A 26063-nucleotide genomic window follows, 5' to 3' on the forward strand; every position below is an offset into this window, starting at 1 on the left:
TTAAAATGCCCTATAACCTTTCACATTTTTAAGCTGAGGACTAGGGTTTGAAGTAACAGATAATTTAGAATACAGCTTTCTTTGGAGATGAGGTTATAAAACTTCCATACCTATAAAACAGATATGAAAGAAATTAGCAAAATTCAGTTGAGAGTCAGTGAAGAATACCTTGAAAAAATTAGCTTCGCTTAAGAAGGAGAGCATGGGAAAAGTAAGTTGAAGAATAAATATGTACTTCTATGCTAATATCAAACATCTAAAATGAAAAAATGATTATGTAGGATGCCTCATTTCCCTTAGTGTTACTGACATATTGGGCATTTCTGAAATTTGATAGCAGGAAGTGAGCAAAATATTGTGATATAAGTTTATAAATTGTATTTAAGACAGAATAAGTCACAGTCATAGAAAAACAGCGAGAAAAGTTAAAATAATAAGAGTCAGATAAAGAGGAAGATCTTGTCAATAAATATCATAACTTTTCTAGGGGTTGGAATTCCATCTCCATATATGAAGAGCATTATAGCAGTTTACTAATCATTTTTAAAAGATAGTGATCATCTTAGGAAATTCAAAGGAAAATCTACATGTTTTTTTCAAGCATCTTGAAAGATATGGTCCTGCCAGAGAAGACATAGATTGCCAAGTATGACAAGAAGTTAAGCCATAGCCATAAAGGTAAATTTGTTCTTTGCATTAGTTTTCTCTAGAGAGAACTTTGGCTGACTCCATTGTGTAATATTTTGAATGGAAGGGCAGTCAACATGGCTTCAGTAAGGGAAGTCGTGCTTGACAAACCTGATAGCCTTTTATGAGGACATCACAGGACAGGTGGGTGATGGTAGAGCAGTGGATGTGGTCTATCTTGACTTCAGTAAGGCATTTGACACAGTCTCCCACAGCATCCTCACAGCTAAATTGAGGAAGTGTGGTCTGGATGATCGGATAGTGAGGTGGATTGTGAACTGGCTGAAGAATAGAAGCCAGAGAGTAGTGGTCAATGGGACAGAGTCCAGTTGGAGGCCTGTATCCAGTGGAGTCCCTCAAGGGTCGGTACTAGGACCTGTATTTTTCAACATATTCATCAGTGACTTGGATGAGGGACTAGAGTGCACAGTCAGTAAGTTTGCTGATGACACTAAACTAGGAGGAGTGGCTGACACACCTGAAGGCTGTGCTGCCATTCAGAGAGACCTGGACAGGCTGGAGAGTTGGGCGGGGAGAAATTTAATGAAATACAACAAGGGCAAGTGTAGAGTCTTGCATCTGGGTACAAACAACCCCATGTACCAGTACAAATTGGGGACTGAACTGTTGGGGAACAGCACAGGGGAAAGGGACGTGGGGGTCCTGGTGGACAGCAGGATGACCATGAGCCAGCAATGTGCCCTTGTGGCCAAGAAGGCCAATGGCATCCTGGGGTGTATTAGAAGGGGTGTGGTTAGTAGGTCGAGAGAGGTTCTCCTCCCCCTCTATTCTGCCCTGGTAAGGCTGCATCTGGAATATTGTGTCCAGTTCTGGGCCCCTCAGTTCAAGAAGGACAAGGAACTGCTTGAGAGAGTCCAGCGCAGGGCCACAAAGATGATTAAGGGAGTTGGAGCATCTCCCTTATGAGGAAAGGCTGAGGGAGCTGGGTCTCTTCAGCTTGGAGGAGACTGAGGGGGGATCTCATGAATGTTTATAAATATGTAAAGGGTGACTGTCATGAGGATGGATCCAGGCTCTTCTCAGTGGCATCCAATGATAGGACAAGGGGAAATGGATATAAGCTGGAACACAGGAGGTTCCACTTAAACATGAGGAAGAACTTCTTCCCAGTAAGGGTAACAGAACACTGGAACAGGCTGCCCAGAGAGGTTGTGGAGTCTCTTTCTCTGGAGATGTTCCAAACCCGCCTGGACGCGTTCTTGTGTGATCTGATCTAGGTGGTCCTGCTCCGGCAGGGGGATTGGACTAGATGATCCTTTGAGGTCCCTTCCAATCCCTAACATTCTGTGATTCTGTGATCTCAAATGAAAGAGTCAGTAGAAACTTTTTAAAGGAGAATATAAAATAAATAGCAATGAATCCCCAGGAGTAAAGGGCTGCAGGGAGGATCTGAGCCAAAACATGTCAAAAGGGAGACACTGGCCCATGCTGGCAGCAAAAGAGTAAGTGAACTTCAGTGATTATAGAGAAATAGAAAGATCTGGAGGAAAAACACTGTAGTAGAACAATTAAGAACAATTGTACTTAAGAGCAAGAAGAAAAGAAATAAGTTGCTATAAAAATCAGTAATACTCTTATATCTTGAGTGCTACCATCACCCCATCTCAAAAGGTATACTGTACAGCTACTGATGTGGCAGGGAATGGTGACAATGATCAGCAGTAGGTAATTGTTTCTACATCAGGGATGTTTTAATAAGTCAGGACTCTGAAGGTGGAGAATCAAAAAAGTTAGGAAAATACAGTGAAAATACTTGTAATTTTGTATGCCATACAGGGGGAAAGTTAGGAACATATTCACTGTGTCTTATAAATAACCAGGGTTGATTCCATGTAAAAATAGTCCAGCAGGTTAAAACGTACTAATGGAATGTTTTCTTGCACGACAAACAATTAAACTGTAGTATTTACTTTTAGTATGTTGTAGAGGCTGAAAATGTAAATGATTTTCATATAAGGTTTAGATAGTTAGCTAAAGATAGTATGTCTGGAGCTATTAAACACAGTATTCCAGATGTGGCTTTAGCTCAGAAAAATCTCTAGTGTGCTAACTGTTAGAAATGAAATACTACATCAGTTGAATTATCATGCTATACTTACCAAGTTTCTTATTTTCCCTTATTATTGAGTATTGACTGCTGTCAGAAACAGGTGAGATGAATGTTTGGTCTTACTCAGAATAAATTAGGACAGGTAAAACGAGCCATACTAAATATTTCATTACGTTAGACTATTCAAATCCCATATTTTGAAAAGTAAATATTATGAACAAGAATAGTTTGCCCTCACTAACTCCCTCTCTCAGCAGACAGGCAGTAATTTGAAAACAGTAAGGTTGCATATGGTTTCTAGTAATGTCTCTGAACACACTAATTAAAGAAGCTCACTTTTAGAAAAACAGGAACTTCAATAAATTACGAAGCAAAAAAGGTTTGATGTAAAGGTTAGATAATCCTGCACAGCGTGATGAAGCCTGGACCTGTCTTTACTTTTATTCCTATGACAAGGAAAGCTGAATGATGCTGATGTCTTGAAAGGCATGCAGCTCATAAAAAGAAACCAGCAGGAAATCTGAAAAAGGAAGGATGGTGCTTTGTTGGAAATAATTTTTCATCCTGAGTACAATTAGGCTCCATGGACAAGCAGGCTATTACATCCTGTCGCTAAATATCACAACCCAAAGGCCCCTAATGAACTGATTAGCATTCTTGTTTCTTTAGGAAGTCAGATATATGCGCAGTTGGTGCACTCTTTTATTGACAAAGTCTATAATTATGAATATTTTGCCTATATATTAGATTGTGCTAGTTTGTGTCATCTTGTGTGCTAGCTGAAAAGAAATTATAGTTATTATTGCAGTTCTTTTGTTTGCTTTAATTAGGAAAGTCAAAGAATATTGAATTGATACTGATTTAGAGTATTAAATCCATTGACTGAAATGTTCAATAAAAAGCACAGTGAACAAAATACACTTACATGTTCAAAATAAAAATTTAGTGGGTTTATGGAGAGTATTTAAATTGCATATTAAAAGCTTAATTAAGTAATTTAATCAACATGCTCTTTATCAGTCCAGCCCGCATCTCATGATTTTCCAAGTAGCAGCTGAGAAACTCTTATTTCAGCCTACCACTGAACATAGTGTCGATGGCGATTTTCACAGCAGCTTATGAACTAACCCTTGAGAGACAACGAGTTGGTCGCTGGCTTTCAGCTTGGAAGGATCCTTTCTTTTTGATCAGTTCTCTATTCCTCTTTCCTTGTTGTTTAAGTTAATTTGTTGACATTGCAAAAAGAGAAGGAAGGAACAGCACTTACCCGAGTCAGAGCCTGATTCAAGTGAGGTAGAAGTAGCCCATTCCAACTGCAAAGAGGAGACTACATACTGTCTCTGAACTGTTGGTTACTCAATCAGCCTCATAATTTGAACTTCCCTCTGTGCAACATAAACTGAAGTCTGTAAGACATCCTAGCATACTAAAGACTTTGAAAAATTATAGAACTTGAGCTTGTTAGGTGAAAAATAAATTCTATATTGCACTTTCATAGATTCATAGATTTCTAGGTTGGAGAAGACCTTAGAGATCATCGAGTCCAACCGTCCCTAATCCCCATTAAACCATATCGCTAAGTAGATCATCCACCTTTGGGAGAGGGTCATGATGTTGACTGTGTGGACAGGTAATGAGATAGGCCTTCGGCAAACAAAAAGTTCCTTTTAACAAGTCTTTAATACCTGCTCTGGACTTCAGGCGTGTATTACAGCTAGAACTGGTTTTCCTCATGATATATGGGACATACACACGGGATGCAGCAGCTCTATGTGATAAGAATACACATCAATTTGTTTTAGTATTATAACATAGAAATAAGTAGGAGTGAGCAAGTTAAGGAAAAGATATTATTTGACAAATACTCTTCAGAAGGTATTAATTTAAAAATCTAAATATTTCTATGTGTTTCTTGAACTATTATATTCAGATATGGCATTTCACTGTTGAACTTACTATATTTATGTAAAAGGAAGTCTCTGTCACATATTTTTTGTACGGTTGCAACTATTTTCCCAATAATGTGATGTGGGAAATCCTCAGCAGAGCTCTACAGCATTCACACCTTTTGGCCTTAGAAGAAAATCATTTCTTGAAATTCTGATTTTAAGTGACCTCAAAGTCTTTGAAGAGTTTGCCATGTTTTTACAGAGACTGTTGCTGCCTAGTGCACTGGCAGTCTTGGTTCTGTTTTGAAGATTCTGCTAAAATATATGCAGCATCTATGCACCTTTTAATCTTTCATTTTTATGCAGAATCATATTCCTTTTTGAACTGTCTACACTTAATACATAGGTTGGTTTGTGAAAAAATCACAAGCGGTGACTATGGGGTCTTTTAAGAAAATGTTTGGTTTTTCTTGGCTTGATACCCTGCACTATGTTAGTATTTTCTATAGCACAATATATTAAAATCAGCATGAACTTCAGACAAGAAATTCACTATGAAAAGAGCTTCCATGAATATGCAAGACATATTTCAAACATACAGCAGTTAAAAATTTTGCTACAGATATTGCTTGCCTCAGCCCTGCATTGCTTTCCTCTTCCATTAATGAGCAGAACGATGATCCGTAGTCCCATGCCAAAAAGGCAGTCCGTGAAGTGAAGCCACTTCAGAAAAAGTTAACAAATACCTAACTTCTTGATTTCCTTTTCCTCCCACCTGTGCTGCAGCTCTGCTGTACTTCTGTCTTCATTCATCCAAAGCCAATGAATTGTGTAGCTGATAATGCATATATATCAACCTGTTCATAATAATTACAGCTGGGATTGCTGTACTCAGTAGTATTCCCTATTGTCTCCAGTTTAGCTAGTGCTGGCTAACAAAAGCCATATTTAAGGAAAAAAGGAAGAGGACTTATTAAAAATACCTAAATTGAAGCAGGGTCTCAGTAGAATGCCAGGAGCTTAGGGTATCCCATAATGCACTAGACGGAAAATAAAAATCTCAGGATTCATCGTGTCTTGCATCGAAATACTGGATAGTAAAGCATCTTTCCAGAATGATGTATTTTGGATTTAAAATTGTACATCACGCATCCAAGGGGAGTTAGTTTTAATTTTAATTGCGTCCTGCAGAATTTCTTCTTTCTCACCTCCCTGTCCTCCAGATTTCCTTTTCAGTATATACTCTGACATATCATTTATTTACAAGATGAAATATGCCTTTTACTGATAATTTAAACTTTTTTCTGTTATTTTTTTTCTCTCCATCCTAGAAAACTGAAGAAAGTTACTGGAAGGTTTGATATACGGCATTTATACATACTGACAACAAAACAAATTTATCTAATTTCCCTTTACCCTTCTACTCTGGAAATAAACAGCTTCCTAATTGCAAAAAATAGTTCAGTTCTCCCAAAGTTCTGTTAATGATCTAAGAATCACAAATAAGTATCCTAAATTATAGGATTAAAACCAAACAGGATGTAGAAACGCTAATTTCTAGTTTCATTTAGTGTTAATTTTAGTATTTTTCTTTGTTACAGTTTGTTTGTTGTTTTAGTGGAGTTTGTTTGCTTTTTAACTGATGACATTTCTTTTTATGGCCTTAACCTGTGTTTTGTCAGGTCTTGTTTCTCATAGTCTGGTTTTTATTTGATATTTGGGCGGCTCTTACATTCTAACATCTTGTCAGCTTTCCTTCCTATCCCACTAACAGCGTTTTAACAACCTTAATAATTTTAAAGAAACCCTGATGAGTAGTTTCCTGTAAGCTTTGTGCATCTTCCAGACAGGCTGAGAGAGTTGGGGCTGTTCAGCCTGGAGAAGAGAAGGCTCTGGGGTGATCTTATTGCAGCCTTCCAGTACCTAAAGGGGGCCTACAGGAAAGCTGGAGAGGGACTTTTTACAAGGGCGTGTAGTGATAGGACAAGGGGCAATGGATTTAAACTGAAAGAGGGCAGATTTAGATTAGATATAAGGAAGAAATTTTTCACTCAGAGGGTGGTGAGGCACTGGAACAGGTTGCCCAGAGAAGTTGTGGATGCCCCATCCCTGGAAGTGTTCAAGGCCTGGCTGGATGAGGCTTTGGGCAACCTGGTGTAGTGGAGGGTTTCCCTGCCCATGGCAGGGGGGTTGGAACTAGACGACCTTGAGGTCCCTTCCGACCCTAACCATTCTATGATTCTATGATCTTTGGAGCTAAGTAGAGCAGACAGATTCAAATTGATATGGAAGAGAAAGTGGGCCAGCAACATCACTTCTCTTTGAGCTGTTGCTAGCCAGTCCGCACAGGCAGTTTGTAGCTGCTCACGAGCTGTATCTTGTGAAGTCAATAGAAATATGGAAAGAAGCTCATACTGGCTGAGGAGCTTTGTCAGAGGAAGAGAAAGTCTGAAATCAAGTGGGGTGATGGAATGTGTATCATTTAATATCATCGAAATGTAAGCTTCAGTTCATCCTTTTCTATAAGACTGTCACAGTGGAGACCGTTCTGGTTTCCTGCATGTGTCTGAGAACATTATTGTATAACTTTCTGGCATAGATTGTAAATCACAGAAAAAAATGAAAACATTAACTGCTTACTTGGTATTTCAAAAGCAATATTAAGAAACCCAGAAGGACATGTAATAGTGAAATTCAAATGAAATTTAGCCTCTAAACAAACTAGAAGAACAGTGCATTACAAAAACCCTGAAGGGCGAGAGCAGTCACCCAGCAGTAAATTGTTACTGTGTATTTAGAACAGCATGGTGGACAAAAAAGTCCATTTGTCTACATTTTAATACACTTGATTTAAAAAATACTTTGTTTCATATAATACAGTGACCATAGTGTGTGTATCTGTGGTATGAAGTATACAAATACAGTAAATTCTCTTTTGCAATAGTTGGGGGGGGGAGGGGGCACAACTGGGAGTACAGGTAAAATTGTAATTTCTTGTTTTCTGTAGTCTTTCCTGCAGCATGAGAGTAATGTTTAGCTGCCATTTTATTAAAGTAAACACTGTATGAAATTATCCTACATGATATTTCTTCTTTGAGCTCCTTTGGTAAACTATATTATCAAGAGTCTTATATAAACGTAGGTTTTCTTATTTCACTTATGTTATGCAGTATTTTGGTGCTGTTTATAAATTGGCTGTCTCTTGTAGAAGTTGTTCTATTGTTTTCACCTCTAATTTAATTAAGTTGTGTTGACATTGCAAGTAGCCTTAGAAAAAACATAAAGAGCTGATGCAGCCACCAGGAATAGAAATGAATGCGTTGCAGTTGCTACAACAGCATTTTTTTAAAAAAAAAGCTGTTAAGATGAAGTTTTTAATTCTTCATGGTTTTTACTTTTAATACTGTTGTTTATTAATTTTTCTCTTCCGGCCCCCCCCCCCCCCCAATGTTAACAGTTACCACACTATTTTTTATATATTAAAGTATTCAGGTTATTTATTGATCACTGTACCTGAATTACATGTAAATTGTAATTTATTGACCTAAACCTTTAGCTTCAATAAGGAGACAGTGATGCTAAATAAACTGCATAGGTGCTTGAAGTTAGATTAGTCACATACGGTTCATTTCATACAAAATTATATGCTAATGGAATACTCTTTAAATTTAAAGTGGCTGAGAAAATTTGATGAAAGGACTCTGATTCATTCATAGGCCTAATACACACAGTAAATGCTAGGAAGCATATATGACAAAGAAAGAATTCTTTTGATACTTCATTTGATGCAAATAAAAAATGTATGTGAAACACAGATCAACATTAAGTAAAAACTGTGGGTTTGACTGGATTCACTGAGTATTCTTGCAGCCTTAGCAGCAGCGTACAGCTTTCTAGTTCATGCCAAAGAAGATTTTCAGAAACTTTCACGGATGCATGAGAACATGGAAAAATTGTATCAGAACGTGATGGGATATTATGCCATTGATCTGAAGAAAGTTTCGGTGGAGGAGTTTTTAACTGACTTAAACAACTTCAGGACAATGTTCATGGTACAGTCTGTTTATTTTATACCTAATGTTTATTAGAAATTATTTTTGTGATCTTTCAATTACTGAACAAACTAAAAAAAATTTTCTTCCTCCTCGAATGGTATCTGATACACATATCAGAAATTTTAATTGGTACATCCTGAATTCTTACGAGGTCCTAAGGATAATAGAGTTTGAATTATTATTTGTGGAATATTTCTTTCTGAAAGAATTGGAAATCCCTAATAACAGTGAATGTAATTTAAAACTGAGCCTCTTACATGCATGTATAACCTGAACGGGAAAAATCTGAAACTCTACCTTTTTTAAACACAACTGCATTTTCTGTTTAAAGGTTGCTTGTTATTTACTTAAATATTCTAACAATTATTCTATATTTATAACACATTCTCTTCCCATGCAAAAGCCAGACCCAAGACTTTATTTTGTTTAATTTTTCATTTGCCTGCAGCACTAGATCAGTGTCAAGGTTTACATCTGTAAGCAGGCTCCCTGCTATGGAAACTCGGAGCTCCTTATCCTCGCTTAAAAAAAAATAGCATATTTTCCTCAAACTCAGTCTGTTTCTAAAGACCTTTAATTTTTGTGACAATAGATTGTCTAGGATTTTAAGTTTTATGCATTTTAAATGCTTATTTTCTTTTTTTCCCTTTGAAAAGGATGATATTTGGGAGGAGGGGGTGAGAATGATTATTTTGTTATTATTTTAAATATTTTAATTATATCTGAGAAGCAGACATTACACTGATCCAGATGGCTCCTTTTGTATAGAGCTCAGAACATAGTTATAAGCACACTTCAGACTCAGAATTTTTGCCTTAGAGTCATCAGCAGTCACAGATGTAGAAGTTATCTCTGTCCTTGTACCACAGGGCAGCTTCTGCATTATATATAAAAAGAAGAACAGTTAACTTGGTGGTATACTTCAGAATGCATTCTCAAGACTGGTGTATCCCTCAACTTAAAATAACCAAACAAGTTTAGGAAAGCTGATGTCTATATACATTCAAAATACTTTTATAGAGCTCTTGTTTAGGATTAGTGGGGACCACACTTTTGTGATTTATAACTATGTTCAGATTTGATAAAGTTAGAGTGGCAACGAGAGGTTGTTGATTTTGTATGGAGGTTGTGGTTGTTTTCAGTTGTTTTTTTTTTAAGTTTTCTTTGCAAAAATAATTGTTTCTCTTGGATTCTGAACACTTGACTGGTAAGTATCTCTTTCTCAATGAAGAAACGGAAGAAGAAAAAGGCAGGTCCCCAATTGTGTATGAAGTTGTTCATTTGGATAACTTGCAAAAGGTGACTCATGTCACATCTGGCTACCTATGATTACGTAGCTTAATTTACTGGCTATGCTCCCGCAGGGATGTTATCTGAGCATGAGCTTTGTGACAAAGTCTGGAGCAGTGATCCAGCTCATGCCTATTGATCTGTAGAGAGATTCAATTAGTCATTCTGCCATCTACTCCTCATTGCAGCCTCACGCTTATCATTGCAACGTACTTATTTAAGTTACTTACATGTTTCCCAGTCTTGTTTGGCTTTGCTTGGTCGGTTGGTTTCTTTAATGATTTCAGACATGTCTGAGGGTGTAGATAGGGAAAAAATACTTATTTTGCAGATATTAAGGAAGGATTTTGAAATTCTTATGTCCATCTATTTTGAGGAAAGGACTTCAAATGGAACCCATATTTAGCAAACATATTGGAACATGTAAAGATTACCAAGCCTCTGCTACTTCAGAGTTTAACAGCTAAAAACCTAGAAGGAACAGTCTTCAATTAGAATAACTTTGTTTGGCAAGTTACCTATGCCAGACTTTTCAATATGGGCATTGTTTGTGTTTTCCGAACTTGCCCAGTGCCTGATTTGAAACTCAGGAGTCTGACTTCAAAAATGCTAAATGTTATGAAATAGTTGTATTAGTTTAATTTCTAATGTTTAAAGCCCTTCTCCCATTTAAATGCTATAGAATAAGAATTCTAAATGCTTAGGTTCATCTTGAATTGGTGACATAAAGAAGTGGTTGTGCTTTACCTTGATTTTCCCTATTTCTTTTCTGTGGCTGAAAGACTAGCACTGATACTAACCCTTACTTCACAGCAGTGTTATAAAGATAGATTAATTAATGCTTCAAACCAGTTAGATATTATTGATGAGCATGATAGAAGAAACCGTGAGGAAAATTAATAATTCTGTCTTGCAGAGCACAGTTTTGAAGGCTATATGAAAAAGGTGTGTAGATAAGGCATGAAACAACTTATCATTCAATGACACTGAAGAAAATATTGTAGTTGCTCAGTTTTGAGACTTTTTGGAAAAGATTTTTGAGATTTCTAGCATAAGACGCTTGAGGTCTGATTTTCAGAATTGTTTAGCATTGGTCATGATTATTGACAGGAACAGAAGGTGTTTGGCATCCTAAAAAACTCGGCTTGAAAGAATTTTAAACTTCTGAATTTTAAACTGCTGAAAAATCATTGGATTCTTAAAAAGTACAAAACTGAAAGACTACTTAAGTCATCAGTAAGTGTGGGAAAGTGAAGTTCAGTCTTCCTTGTTGTCAGGCAAAGTTGATAATTTACACACAGTACTTATCTACTTATAATGCTTTTTTAGTTCTCAAATAATGAAAATTAAGCATCTTTAAATCTGGAGCAATAGATTCTGGGTTCATAGCTAAGTTGTATTGTGTTTTGTGCTTCAGTGTTATTTGGTGGCTCTGACAGCTAATATTCACACTCTGTGAGCACAAATTTAGAGCACAGTTAGTTGGCCAGATGGAAGAAATGGGTGAAGTACCTTAAATTCAGTGCTTTAACTCCCGAAGCTAAATTCCTGGTACTGTCAATAGAACATCTTAGGTATCAGACATCTGTTAACCTCTTTCTGTGGTTTCACAGCATCAGAGGTACTGGTAACAGACTTATTCCCTTCCTTGGAAGGACAACTTTCTGAAATATGATGAAGCAATTGTAGTATTTCCTTTTCTTGTATTTGTCTAATAGTTAGAATTTTCCTACAATTGTAGGAGAGGGAGGGAAGAGGCCTTGTGTCAGCAATTCTTATATCCAAGACATTATGCTAATCATAAGACTGTAGAAACCCCTTGCTCCTGTCAACACTAGATTGCTTTGCAGCAGAAACATGTCTTATAGAACCAGAAGAAGAGCAACCAAGTAGGAGTTTGTTCCCTAGACCCTAGAGTATTTTTCTTCTACATTATGCAAATACTTGAATAAAAATCAGACATTATCCTGGAAAACATGAACGAGAACCCAAAAATGCCTTCATCTCGGAAACTGTAAGCCTTGGCATGATATGCAAAAGGAGTATACTTTGGTAATTCTTCTGGAAGTTAACTTTGCATACTGTGTCATATGCTGAATGCAACGCTGCTCATAGACCAATAGATGCAGTCAGACCATGTCTAACTTCCTAGGCCTTTTAAGCAAGGAAGTGTTAAGACATTTAATCTTTGAAATGCATCAGTCTAAGAAACAAATATGTTTGTCTCAGTCAACTTTATGACAATTCTTGATATAAGCATGAACTTTAGACACTTAGTTTTGTGTTGAAAACACACCGAACATGTAGGATAGGATTTGACTTTAGGGCGTAGACCTCTAAACATTGACATCTGTATGTGAGCTTGAGTGTCTAATCTCCTGTTCTAGTCAAGGGAGATACATACTTATTACAGTTAGTGGAATTTGGAGAGTTGCCTACCGGATGTCTCAAAGCAGACCTATCAATAGAAGTGCCTAGTATCCTGAAGTGGTGTCTTAAATGGTGTTCAAGGTATCATCAGCTTGAAATTTTAAGATATGACACAGAACTTAATGGAAGACCAGTGTCCTGCTAGAGAAAGGCTGGAGGCAAGATGTGATACTCCAAAGCATCCAATTACACTGAATAGGAAGGTGTGAGCTACTCAATCAAGCCCGGTTGATCAGTGTGATTAGAAAGGAATAGACACCTACATTTGAATGACTGCATTCTGAGACTGGGTCTTACTGGTATTGTTTTGGGGAAAAAAGTAGATGCAAGATAGAAATTTCCTTGGTCAATCTGTCAGGAAAGTGTGTAATTTCTGCCAAAATTGTAGTTATGTTTAAGTTCCATTTAAGTTTTTTTTTCAGCAATTTTACAGAATACTCAGTCTGAAAATCTGCAAATAATTTGTTAAAGTCAATTCAATCTAGAATTTTAACATTTTGTAGTAGGCTTCTCCCCCGGTATGAAGAAAATTGAGAGGTGACTTTGGCAAAGACACTGTGGAAGCATAGTTTTGCTTTGTTTAAAAAGTCATTTCATTGTCATTTTTCATGATTGAAAGTTTATTCTTCAGTTCTCAAAGATAGATATTCCCTCACAAGATTTATGTGATTTTTCTTTTTTTTTTTTTTTTTTTTTTAGTTCCCTTCCTTTGGTCACTACCTATTGCAGAAATGTTAGAAACAATGCCTTTGCAAATATTGCTGTAATCCATATTCATCTGTGCTTTATAGTACTCTTCAGTCCATTCTTACATTTTTTTTTCTGAGTTCAAGCTGGACATTCTCCCACTAAAAACAATGTGAGACATTAATTATCCTTGCAAACGTACAGCCTCTACCTCAGACATCTTATTAAGATGTTAGCCATTTTCTAGGAGGGGACACTTTGATCTGTTGTGAAAGATGAGATTTTTGTGTGTAATTGCATTCTGAAAAGAGAAACTTGCTGCAATGAATAGGTGCATGGCACTTTACATTTAATGCAAGCCGCAGCAGAGCACTGAGAATTTAGCAGTGTACATAGCTAACACTAAAATAATGGAAAGGTAATCCTAAAATAGCTTTGTGACAAAATTGTTTGTTTTTTTTACTTAATATCTGAATATGCAAAATAATGATTTAAAAACTCTAAAACTCTTAGTTCTGTTTTAGCTTCACTGGAAATGTTGGTGTGCTTGCTTTAATTCAAAATAAACAATGTTGCATGCATATTAACTAGAAGATAAGAATTTATAAACCTAGTGAATGAATACATATGTGGATAAGAATAAGAAAAATGCAAAGTTAAGTCACCCAAGCAGCCTTGCTTTGCTTGGTATAGTGGTAGCATGAGAAAGAATAAATGTTGAAACTATACTAGAAATACAAAGAGTAACATACCTACAGTTTTGTAAAACCAGGTGGTTTACGTATTTTGAATTCTTCCTGCATTATTGTGTGTGTTCTTAAGCTGTGTTTCTTGCTGAATTTATAATCCTCATCTGGGGCTAGTTAGTATGCTTTTAATGTATTTATTCTGAATTTGCTTAGTCTTCTGAATAAAATGTACTAAATATGGAGTGTGAAATATTTATTTGGCTGGATAAATTAAAGTTAGTTAGGAGATGCTATTTTAAAGCTTTTTTCTTTGTTTTTCTTTGTTTTTATGGTTCGGCTTTGTTTTTGCTAAGACCTCAGTTTTAATGAAACTCTGTATTACTTTTTTTTTTTCCATAGCAAGCAGTAAAGGAGAATATGAGAAGAAGGGAAGCAGAAGAAAAACAGAGGCGTGCTAAAATAGCTAAGGAGAAGGCAGAAAAAGAAAAACAAGAGAGACAACAAAAGAAAAAGCGCTTGTTAGAAATGAAAACAGGTAAGCACTGTAGAAAATGCATTTTATCTACTGTTTTACTGGAAATAAAGCTGCTATTTTTTCATTACCTGAATGTGCTATCAGAAAAGACAATAAATGAATGATTTTCACTGATTCTGGTTAAAGCTTACAGCAAAGAGGTTCTTAAATTTTGTTTTGCTAATGAGCTTCTGTAATTACCTGTTTTCATCAAGCTATTTTAGAACTCATAACACCGCTTTATATTTTTCCATTAGAATATATTGAACCTTGTGTGACCAAGTATAAGTTCAGTTATGCTCAAAACACCTTTCATTACATGAGAACAGACATTTTCCAAATCACAAAGCCATTTTCTTTCTTTTAACTAAGGTTACATATTCATTTTTGTTCTCTGAGGAGAATAAGCCCTTCCTGAAGTACTCTGGATTTTTCTTTGAGTATGTCAATTGTTATTTCAATAGGCTCCTATTGAAACACCTTGAAAGAAACCTCAGCCGTGCATTTTTAAAGTTACTCATTTATGCTGTGTTGTCTTTTCCACTGTGAGTTCTCTGTTACTAAGAAAGATATCTGTTGATCCTCTATACGGCTATATTTTATCCCAGACTGAGCTTCTGGAATCCTTCGGAATGATACATGACTTACTGTGTAAATTATCATGAGCTACTCTCTTTTTTTTTTTTAATAAGCAGATCTTGTTAAAAAGTTCTCCATCAAACCCTGGTCGGCACCTTTGGCATAAGTGATTATCTGTCTCTCCCACATTTCACTAATAGCCCGAGTAGGTGTGTTTAGTTTCAGAGATTCTTCCAACGAAAAGTCTTTGGTTTATTTTCTCAAGAACATCAGTGTCTTGAGATGTGAGACTAAAGCTTTCTCTCAAGATGGGAAACCAGGCGGCTACCCTCTGAGCACACAATTTCTAATTCTTTAGAATTCAAGACTCAATCAGAAAACTACCAGTGACAATCTTTTTAAAGCCCACACAAGATAGAGGAGGCTGCAGAAGACTAGAAAAGGGTAAAATTGGTATCTGTGTTCATGCATGACTGGAAGTGTTTCAAAAGAGGTTAGATATCCTTCTCTCAGAGCTGCTGTATGTATGACTGATAGTGCTTTGTGTAGAAAATTGGTAGTCTTTCAGGGAAAATTAAAGCTCCTCTCAAGTCCTGTGCTTCAAAAAGCCATGTTGAGGCTTCCCAGAATACAGGTGCCAATGTTACTGACTTCCCAGTCTTATACCCACCTGTGTATGTAGGTGTCTGGTAGTTAAACCTACTGCTTCAGCTGATGTAGCTGGGAACTATGTACTTGTCATCTACAGATCAGCTAGGTCATTGAGTAAATAGCTGCTTTGTCTCTTAGTAGGTTTTTTTTGTTGTTTTTGTTATTAAATCATATAAATGTACAGAAAGAGGTTTCTCTCTCTTGTTAGCAGCCACTTAAGGTTCAGTTTGGAATGACTGATCTAAACATCAGATGGGAAAAGATGATAGGATCGCCTGAAGCTATAAATGTCTTGAGTCCAGTACTCACTAAATTCACCACTAATGAGTTGATTTTTGTTCTGCAGAGCTCCTTGTGAGTTTTCTTGTGCTTGTTTGCAACACCACTTTAAAAGTCTATTGGAAAACCCAAATTCTGTCGGTGGAAAGCACCTGTGATAGATTTGTTTGTCAAGAAGGACAGCAACAACAATATGAAAAGTGGGGGTTAGGTTTTCTTTTTATTTGTTTTGGCAGTCTTCCAAAACAATATTTATTAATTGAAGAGGCATAATGTTGTTCTGATTCAGATGAAAGAGTAACACAGATATTCAAAAATTATTTTTTCCTTGTTTCCCTTCTTTTTTTTCCTAGCTGTAGCTAGTTCATTGAAAGGCGATCTTCTCATGAAGAATCTGTAAATCAGTCATAAAGTGTTTACATCTGACCTGCTGACAAATTTCTAACGAGGTTCTTCCTTTGTCAAAATACTAAAACACTCTTACCTGGAGGGTGACTGTGGAGTAACTGATTTTTGCTGCATATCATTTCTTTATATGGTAACTAGGTCAAATGTTGGATTTGTAGGAACATTATTTCAATTATTGCTTGAATGAAGTAGCTGAAAACTCATTAATGTCTCCATCCTAGAAAATATTTTCTGGAACTCAAACAGGTGTATACTTGAAGAAGAGAAAAGTATAGAGTATATGTACTAACTGGTTCTTCAAGATTTTTTCTTTTCAGTGAGGAGATCGTAGTGTACTCTGCATCTCCACTCTACAGTTTTCAGTAACGTTGCTTTTTAGCTGAAAATGACTTGAAGGTTAAGGATGCCTGTGTATCACTGTGCTGTGTGCCACTTTGGAGTTTTTTAACTGTTTGTCTTAAACTTAAAAAGATGAAAAAACAATCCCACATTACTGGACTGACAATCATTAACAGAACTGGTTGTGCTATAACTAACTCTTACGTGTTATTTGTTATTAACACTACAAATTAGTTCTTACTGTCAGTCACTACCACTACATATTCAAAGCAGTCAGTCCTTAACATCTGTGTCCTAAATTTAATGTGAATATAAAATGTCATAGAGCTGATGCTGTAGAGTTGGCAATAATGACTATCAGTGATGGCCTTAGTTGGCAAGATGACATGGATAAACTTGAGAGCTCTTCTGCAAGGGAAGCTAGAACTGAACTGGGTATTTTTTTTCTTCTCTACCATCTTTCCTTTCCCATATCCACTTTGGGATCTTATCATTTTATAAAATGGTTTAATTTCTAGACAGTTCCCAACCCTCTTGTCTATCCCTAGATTACATGATGCAAAATCCTTCAGGTGATCTTACTTCCCCAGGTCTCAGCAGTGCTTTCAGCTGGATTTTTTTTCCTTTGCTTAGCTGCTACTTCTATTCTTAATGTGAAAGCAGTCTTTTCACAAGCTTGAGGTTGTGGGTTTTTTTCAGTGACCATTAATTGGCCATTAGTGACTTCTTTACGGTTGTGGAGCTTCTGTTTTCAGCCTGTACCCATGATGTTCAAGGCCTGAGCTCCTCTCCAATGCTTAATCAGGATTTATATCAACATCCCAAGCTTGTTTTGTTAACCACTGGTCTCATTTACAGCACAGACATTTAACCTGTCCTAGATTATTCTTTGTTCTTGAAGTCCTTTTGTTTGTATTTCTTTAGCTTTCGTCTGCTTTTGGAAGTTATTTGAAGAGTAGGGTTTTGTTGCCTACAGTGTCACCTTCTGCTGCAGAAGGTCTATTCATTTCTTCATGTAAAAGTGACCTACATAATGCTGTAAAGTTTTTAGCTTTTTGATGGAAATTGCTGACATATTTTGCATTCACAAATCTCTAAGATCTTAAAGAAATAGGTTTTATTAATATCTACCAAATATGTGAGTTGAGCCAGTAAGTTGTGAATAGTGCATTAGGACACTGTCATACCAGGTTTGCTTAGCTCTATATAGATGTGTTAAACCAAAAGGAAAATGACCCCAAATTATAAGTAACTCTTGATTTTTAACTTAAACTACTTTGAGAGGGGAAAAAATATCCTTCCGGGAGAATACAATAATTTCATCACTATTAACTGACATTTACTGCAAACATGAGATCTGAGGTGATCCTACAGTATAACAGCCTTCTCATGAAGTAATATTAGCCTGTGTAGTGCCTTTGATATACAGGTGACAACTTAATGATCTAGATTTCAGCTTACAGTCTGACATCCATACCTCTGCATCAGACTGCCTTTGAAATGCTGTTACACTAAGTTGAGTGTTGATATGGTCATTTTCTAAAATTAGATAAACATGTATAGTGTGTGATAAATCTTCATAAAATTTTCAGTTTGATTTTTTTTTTTTTATATTTCAGATATAAGTATATCAATATTTTTGTAGATTGTAAAATCTGTGTAGTGTTTTATGAATATGTAGTACAGCATCTTTTTAGAAAGCACTTAACATTTTAGGTAGATTTTATAATGTAAATTTGGACCTCTGCTAATTAGACTATAGATTTTTGTCATTTATATGGAGTCATTTGACTTATTCTCTTGCAAGGATTTTTTTGAAATTTGGACCTGAAGCCAATGTCAGATTTATATCTCTGTAAATTGTAATTTGTTAAAATTCTCAGTTTCTACTTTACATCTTAGATAGTGACACATTTGTGTCCCAACCATCACAGCTGAAATGGTTCACTGATTTAAAAGAATGAGAGTCTTAAGTAAACTTAATGAAAATATCAGCTCTAGATTTTCCTTTCAGATCTCTCCTAACTTGAAAAGTATATGGGATTCATTAAAAATTTTGAATGTCTAAGCAGTGAATGATGTTTGGTATTTTGAAACTTATGATAACAAAAACTGCCCTCTAAATACTCTCAGGGATACAATGTGATATTCATCACGAGGTGCTTTGTCAATAAGATTGCTTTACTTGCTTCTATGAAGCCAGTTCAAACTATCACATACTATCGTTCCAAAGGTAAATAGCCAGTGGAAGGTGATCTTTATGTAAATGGCACTTGTCTGCATACTATTAACATTCAGATACATACTTTCTCATGCTGTTCTGATTCTCAGTAGAAAGCACACCAATCAATTATTTTGATCTTATCACAATGTAAAGAATTCTATAACTGTGATAACACCAGCTAAATTTATTGCAATATAATTGAGAACTCCATCATTGTGGCATCTTCATTGTTTCTTACTTTGAATACTATTTAAGTAACAAGCCACTTTCATCAGTGGTTATTTACAAAGGCTGCCCTTTCTTACACAAAAGCAGTGAAGTGATGCCAAAATGATGTCTTAAACATCTGATTTCCAATCTACAGTATTAGTTTGCTTTCAATTGTGTTACTTAGTTTCACTTTTATCACAACTAACTGGTTTTAAATCTATGTTCTGGTTCATTTAGACAGTTATTTGCAGACATTTTTGTAGCATTTATTTTTGAAGAACTTTTATGTTGTTTATCTGGTTTTGGAAAAAAACATTCATGTCTTACAAACTTGCTAAGATTGTTTTAGGTTTTGTTTCTTGAAACATTTACCTTTTTTTTTTTTACTGTCTGCTAAGTTGTGCAATATGAATGTTTTCATTAGTTCCGTGGTGTTCTGCAATACAAAAAATATGAAAATAGTAAGTGTAATTAGGTGATTGAAGTTCAGATTCCAATACATAAAATATTTGGCTTTGAAAGAAATTAAAAAAATCCCCAAACTTACTTATTTTAGTAGGTACCCTCAAAGACCCTGTTTTCTCTGCCTAGCTCAAGTTGGTAAGGCCTCCATTTTATTAATTTCTTCTCACTGGAAGAGAAGAATCAATACATCTTAATAGTATTCCTGTCCTCTGAGGGGAGCGAAGGACTGCAGATGTCACAGATTATAAAAATCTGCTCATGTTTCATTACAATTGAGATGACATCAGTAGTTTCTGAAATAAGTTGATACTTTGTTGTTTTAAAGTGTCTGCTGGGTTAGTTTCCTGAAAGGCCTAAGATTTGGCCAATAGGTTTATTGCTAGATTTTAGGCATTTAGGTTTATGTTTTGTGCAATTAAATTTACTGCGAGGGGGACAAAAGATCTGATAATGCCATATATGAAGAAATCCTGAGTATATAATATTAATATCCAACAACTGTTTTGTATAAAGGCTCTGTTCTCTAGAGAATTCCCCTTTTGGAATTTCAAGTTCTCTGTTCATCTCAGTTCCTCCCTGGTGGTCATAACTCTTTCCACTTGTCCCATGACCGCCTCCACTTATCCTCAAATTGGACCCTCTTCACCAAGAGGATTCATAAGGTCACTTTTTGTTATTTAAATTCATTCTTAAGGATCACTTTTATTATGAGGCCGGTGGGAAATAAATCTATTCTGTAATTGTGAGGATTGTAACTTCTTCCTCTTATGTTGAATAACAATGAGCAGAAAGAACTGTGGGACCTTATAGAGTTCCCTACTTAGTACTTACTCATGTTAATACTTAGTGGGCAGTTGACAGGCAGCTCATGACAAGCTTGGAGAGTAGATCTAATTTCGCTTTATGCCTGTTAAAAAAAAAAAGTCCTATGTATGAGGAACAAGTTGTGATAGACATTGACGACAAATCCGCTGAAAAGGAGATGTCACCTCATATGTCACAAAGTATGGAGGCTGTTTTTCAGCTGCAATTGTATCGTTTTGAAGGTAAAATCTGGTTAAATTACTAAGAACAGATGTTCCCTCAAAAATTACTGTCACATTCGTACTTGAAAACAGTACAGAGAATGATAAAATACAGATATGCTCAGTTAAAAAAATATCTGGCCTGAAAAACAGTGCATGATACATCAGAAGAAGCCACAACAGAAGATGAGATAGAGCAAAATCTCATCAAGTCTCATACTGTAGGAGTTTCAGGGAATTAGATGTTTTTAGTGCAAAAAAATTAGAACTGATCTGAATGTATATTAATTAAAACTCAACAACTAATAGTCACAAGTCATGTCCTAACAAGACCTCAAAGGTGCTAAATCTTCTGAAGCATGTAGGTGTAATTCATGCACTTGTTGGCAAGTCATAGGCTCAGAATGCAGCAGCTGCTATTCGTTTGTACTAAGCAGTAGCTCCAAAACAACGCAATGTTTTGAGGAAACATTTTTCTTTCTGAAAATTTTACTTAAAATGGAAGCTTTGGAACAGTAGCTGAAGGGCATTTGTGAAACTGAGGTTTACACAAAGATCTTGAAAAAATAAATAGCAGCTGTATTTGAGAGAGAGAGAAATAGTCAAAACAAACAGAACTGTTGAAAAAATTAAGGGTCATTAAAGTAGTGGCTGTAGAGAAATATTCTTATAAGACTTGTCATTTATGTTGTAGCAGTAAAATTTTTAAACAAATGTGAAAAGAATGCTGCAAACTTAAAATGCCATTGCCATGAAAAAAAGATAAAATCTCTGGAGTCATCTTCGGGGTTGAGAGCTCTAACATTTATGCAGATAGTAGGTTTTTGTTTGAGTAAGCTTTTCTTACTCAAAATACTACCTCATATCTTCTCCATAAGGAGGTAGACATCAGAGTCCTCTTTAAACTCTTACTCCTGCTATGTGTAAGTGCTTTTATTCTTTCTGTTATTTTCTAAATCATCAAAAGTTCCTTCTCTCGAGTTGCAGAAGAAGGGAGGAATAAATATCCTTACCAAAGCATTGGAGGGGATGCTTCATTTTTGCTTTTCTTAGTCCAAGGTTGTAAAAGAGCCAAGAACCTCCTCTGTCATTGTTGGAAAGCTAGCAGAAGGTCGTGTCTCTGACTCTTCCTTCAAACTGAGTCTGCTCCTGCTTCTATTTCTATGCTGTTCACTATGACGCTTATCTTCACTCGGCAATACCTCCGTGGTTGCACAGAAGTAGTCTTGTTACTGCATACTAAAATATTCTTGCTCTGAAGCTTGCTGACAGAGTTACTTAATTTCTCTGGCAGCTTCTATCCGTTGAAAGCTATTATATGCAAATAAAAAGTCTTTGAATCACAAACTGCTGGATACCAAGAGACCATTCTAGAAATGTCATTACCTATTTATCCTGTCCTTTTTATAGATGTTTGCTTTTGGCTACTGGTGCATGGAGGATGCAGGACTAGATAGACCTCTAATCTGATCCTCTTGGGTAGTCTTGTGCACTTGCAGCCACCCAAACAAAAAGGATCTTGCCCACCCAAAGCTATTCGGAAGGTTTCCTTTGACTAAGCTCAGTTATGTAATACAGTCAGAACTTTCTTACTCCACAAGTGAGAAATTATATAACTTTTAAATTTCCTTCAGGGTCTCATCTCTGTAGCAAAACTGTCAGTATGAATGATCATTGTGTATATTTTCTGATTTATTGGTTGTTTATAAATTTGAATGGAAATAGTAATGTCTTTCCCTGTGCTCAATGAACTCCTTCAGAGGCACACAGTAAGCAAGAAACAAGATGTTCATACACATCCACACATATATATTATATTTGACTATCTATATTCTTATAAGAACGTATGTTCAATTAAGAATGCTACTAGAGTGGTTTTAACTGCTTTCTAAATTAAATTGTAATTGATATGTCTCAATAATAGATGATTTTATTTTTTTTCCCCCTCTTTGAAACAACACTAATGAAAATAGCAGATTTTTGCTAGTCTGAAAAACAGATTGGTTGCATTCTTCTCAGTGTTCTCATATGAGAGATGCTTCAGTCCTTTGATCATCTCCATGGCCCTGTACTGACTTTGCTTGGGTAGGTTTGTGTCTCCCTTGTTCTGGGTAGCCTGGACCTAGACCCAGCACTGCAGATGTGACCTACCAGTGCTGAGTAGAGGGGAAAGATGACCTCTCTTGACATGCTGGCAATTGCTTTTCCTTGGTTGTCTTTGCCACAAAGGCATATGGTCAATATGTTGTCCACTAGAATCCTTTTGGGTTTTGGTTGTTTTGTTGGGTTTTTTTTGAAAAGCTGCTTTCCATCTGTTTGGCCCTCACCTACACTGGTGTACGGGGTTACGCCTCACCACATGCAGGTCTTCTGTTGAATTTTATTAAGATTCCTGTCAGCCCATTTGTCCAACTTGTCAATGCCCCTCTGAATGGCAGCACAACTGCCTTGTGTGTCAACCGTTCCTCTGAATTTTGCACCATACGCAAACTTGCTCAGGATGCACTCTGTCCCATCATCCAGGTCATGAAGGAAGATGTTGCAGTATTGTCCCCAGGATCAAGTCCTGCAGTACACCACTTTAAAGGCTTGGAATTCTGTTTACTCTTCTATAAGCCACTTTACCTTAGGAAAACTTCTCAGGGATCTCTCTCACAAAAGCCTGCTCTGGCAAACTCTTTACTGGATCTGGAATCAATATAAATGATCCTGGATAATTTCAACTGAAAGTGAGTTTACAATGGCTCTTCTCTGTTGTCACAGAAAAAATTTGATTTATGGACTCATGATGAACATCAGAAATTTATATATTTTTATCATAAAGTTAAATATGAAGATGATTTCACTATCAATACCATTACTTAAATGGGAAATTGTGATCCAGTTGAGATACAGAAATAAGTACCTTACATCACTGAAGTATTTTTGAATCTATGATACAGAACCACCTCTAAAACCACAGTTTACTTTTTGGGTTTTGTGGTATGATTTATCTTATGGAAGTTAAATTGATGTAGTTGCCAACCTTAATTTCAAGTGAATCTGTCTGTCTGAGACTCTGTTTGAGACTGAAAAGATAGAACCACTTCCAAACCATTGGAGCTTGCTCCTGTATTGATGGCTTAAATTGTCTCCCTCTCTGTGAGCTGCTGTTCTGCTCTCTGAAGCTTAAGTCACTAAACATTGTACTATTGTTAAAGCTTTCCTCTTGTCACGTTCAGAGAATAGTCCCTCAGTTTTTACTCAGATGGAGACCTTTAGTCAGCTGGGCATCTCTTTGTAGACTGTACTGGTCAAAATCAATGATTATACAAACAAACATACAGGACTTTTTATGATGTCTTGAAATACAACATTAACAAAGTTAAAAGATGTATCTTTCTCTTTCTCTTTTTCCTTCTTGTGTGAATAGTCTGGAAAAATCTGTGCCATCATTGTCCCAAGTCTGATATTCACTTGCCTCAGAAATTTTTATATGTTAAGGCACAAGACATAATGTAGGTGGACCTGGAAGAAGGCTGCAAAGGGATTAAATTTCACTTGATCAAAAACTAGGTACAATATATCCGACCTAAATTATATCCTGAGCTGAAAAGAAAAAAAGCAGTTTGTATTCTAGTCAAACAAGAAGAAAAACATAATTCACTCTGGTAATTACTGAATTGTGAGATCAGAACTTAATTCTTCAGGCAAGAAAATGCAGTGCAATTCAGCACTCCCAAGTTTGTTTTTGAATGGTATAAAAAGCTGGAGTGCTGTCATGTATGTAGAGTGCATGTCAGTATCTAGAGTTACTTGCAAGATGATATAAAGAAAGTCTTTGCTAATTCAGATATCTTGATGAGAAGCCCTTGAGTTTTTGCACCCTTTTACTTCTGTTACAGCTATGAAATATTCAGATCTGGTTTTAATGTATACAGTTGTCCAAATTATGCAATTTTATTTTCAGATAAGGCTTAGTATTCAGGTTGCCTTTAGGAGCTGATCCTTTCCGTTACTTACAGTGTAACAAAAAGCTGTGTGCAATTTCAATTGCCATGAAGTAGATCTCAGTGGAAAATGAAGTCCCTGTAGATAAATCTTTTCAGTGTACAGACTGAGTAGGCAACATCTACAAAAAACATGCTGAAGAACTAGTAGTTTGTTTTTTTCTGAAGCTCCTTAGTATTTCCTTCATGAAAAAAAAGGTTTTGTTTTTTTTTTTTGAGAGGAGTGGTTGAGTAAAACTTTGATTCCTTGAAAGAGCAAATAGATATACTATTAGATATTTTTTTCCCTGGTAAAGTGAACTTCTGGAGTCCAACTGTTGAGTGTGAGGTTTTAGTTTATACTGGACAGATGCAGGGAAACTAAAAATGACGTATTTTTCATCCAAAGTATTCTTGTTGCAACACTCTTATTTTAAAACCATATTGATAACGATATTTTAATTCTAGCATGTCAATGGACTACTGCTCCTGGAATTGTGATATCTATCATTTATTCCTTAATAAGTACATAAAATGGAGGAGTCATTACTTGCTGCAGTATCTGTTGCTATCATCATAAGACATATTAAATTTGTACTGTAAAGCTTATGATACTCAGCACACTAAAGGAGAAGGGTCTCTAATATTCTTAACATTTTTAAAGATGTAATTATGAAATTAGGCAGTTTATATCTGACTTGGCACTGAAATGTCAAGGGCAAAACTTACCAGCTATTTTGGCAAGTTTACTTCTGCTTTAGATGGTATTTAAAAGACGGTTGTATGAGTTTTAATTAAGTGTGATATTAAAAAGTATTTAAATCTCCTATTCTGCAATTGAAGGAAAAGAGATCATTTAGATCATAAAAGGGTATATTTCTCAAAGGAATTATTCTGGGCTATGTAGCTATCTGCAAGCCAACTGGAATTCCTAGTTCTAGGATGTCAAAAGATTGATACACTTAACTAATTAGAAAGCCAGTTGGGAGTGGTGACAGCAGTCTGCAGCAGCTTGTGGAAGCTGATTTAAAAGTCCCATAGGAAGTGTTAATATTGAACAATATTTGCGACTCTTATACTATCACTGTAGCAATGTTGTATGCAGTTCTCCCAGGGCAATTTAAAAGATTTCTAAAATACTGTATATTACACTTTAATTTCTTAAACTTTCTATCATTTAAACTTGGACAATATTATACATTGTATGGGTATTAGTAGTTAGCTGTGTAACTTCATAGAAGGTTTCACAGTCAACTGTTTGCATAGGCATCAAAAAACAGAATTTAGAGCCTAAATGATGTTGTAGAAGTTTGAAACACAGGCTTTCTGCATGTTTTGGGTACAGAGATTATTAACTATGAATGTTTTTATTTGCAGTGGTTAACTTTTTTCATTACATCCATGCTTACAGGAAAACTACTAGAGGAGTTTTCTAATTCAAGTTTCTATATGCTCCATTTATTTTTCTGTTAACTGTTTTGTATATCAATGGAAGCACTAATCTATAATCCAGTTTGTGACTACACTACATTTCAGATAAGTATGAAGAACAGATAGGACCCATAAATATGTTACAGCTATGGTACAAAAACTTGCGGGTTTC

The 26063-nt window shown here is 35.9% G+C and overlaps 1 protein-coding gene across 1 annotated transcript in view; it reads left to right on the forward strand.

The window, feature by feature from the left end:
* The window catches only part of DIAPH3 (diaphanous related formin 3), a 250682-nt gene that overhangs the window by 158618 nt on the left and 66001 nt on the right, over nucleotides 1-26063 (forward strand). Inside the window, exons 25-26 of the mRNA XM_086611740.1 lie at nucleotides 8535-8699; nucleotides 14198-14333. Coding sequence (XP_086467866.1) covers nucleotides 8535-8699; nucleotides 14198-14333 — 301 coding nt within the window. The remainder of the gene's footprint in view (nucleotides 1-8534; nucleotides 8700-14197; nucleotides 14334-26063) is intronic.

Source organism: Tauraco erythrolophus, chromosome 1 (genome assembly GCF_009769465.1).
Source record: "Tauraco erythrolophus isolate bTauEry1 chromosome 1, bTauEry1.pri, whole genome shotgun sequence".
In the NCBI taxonomy this organism is placed as follows: Eukaryota; Metazoa; Chordata; class Aves; order Musophagiformes; family Musophagidae; genus Tauraco; species Tauraco erythrolophus.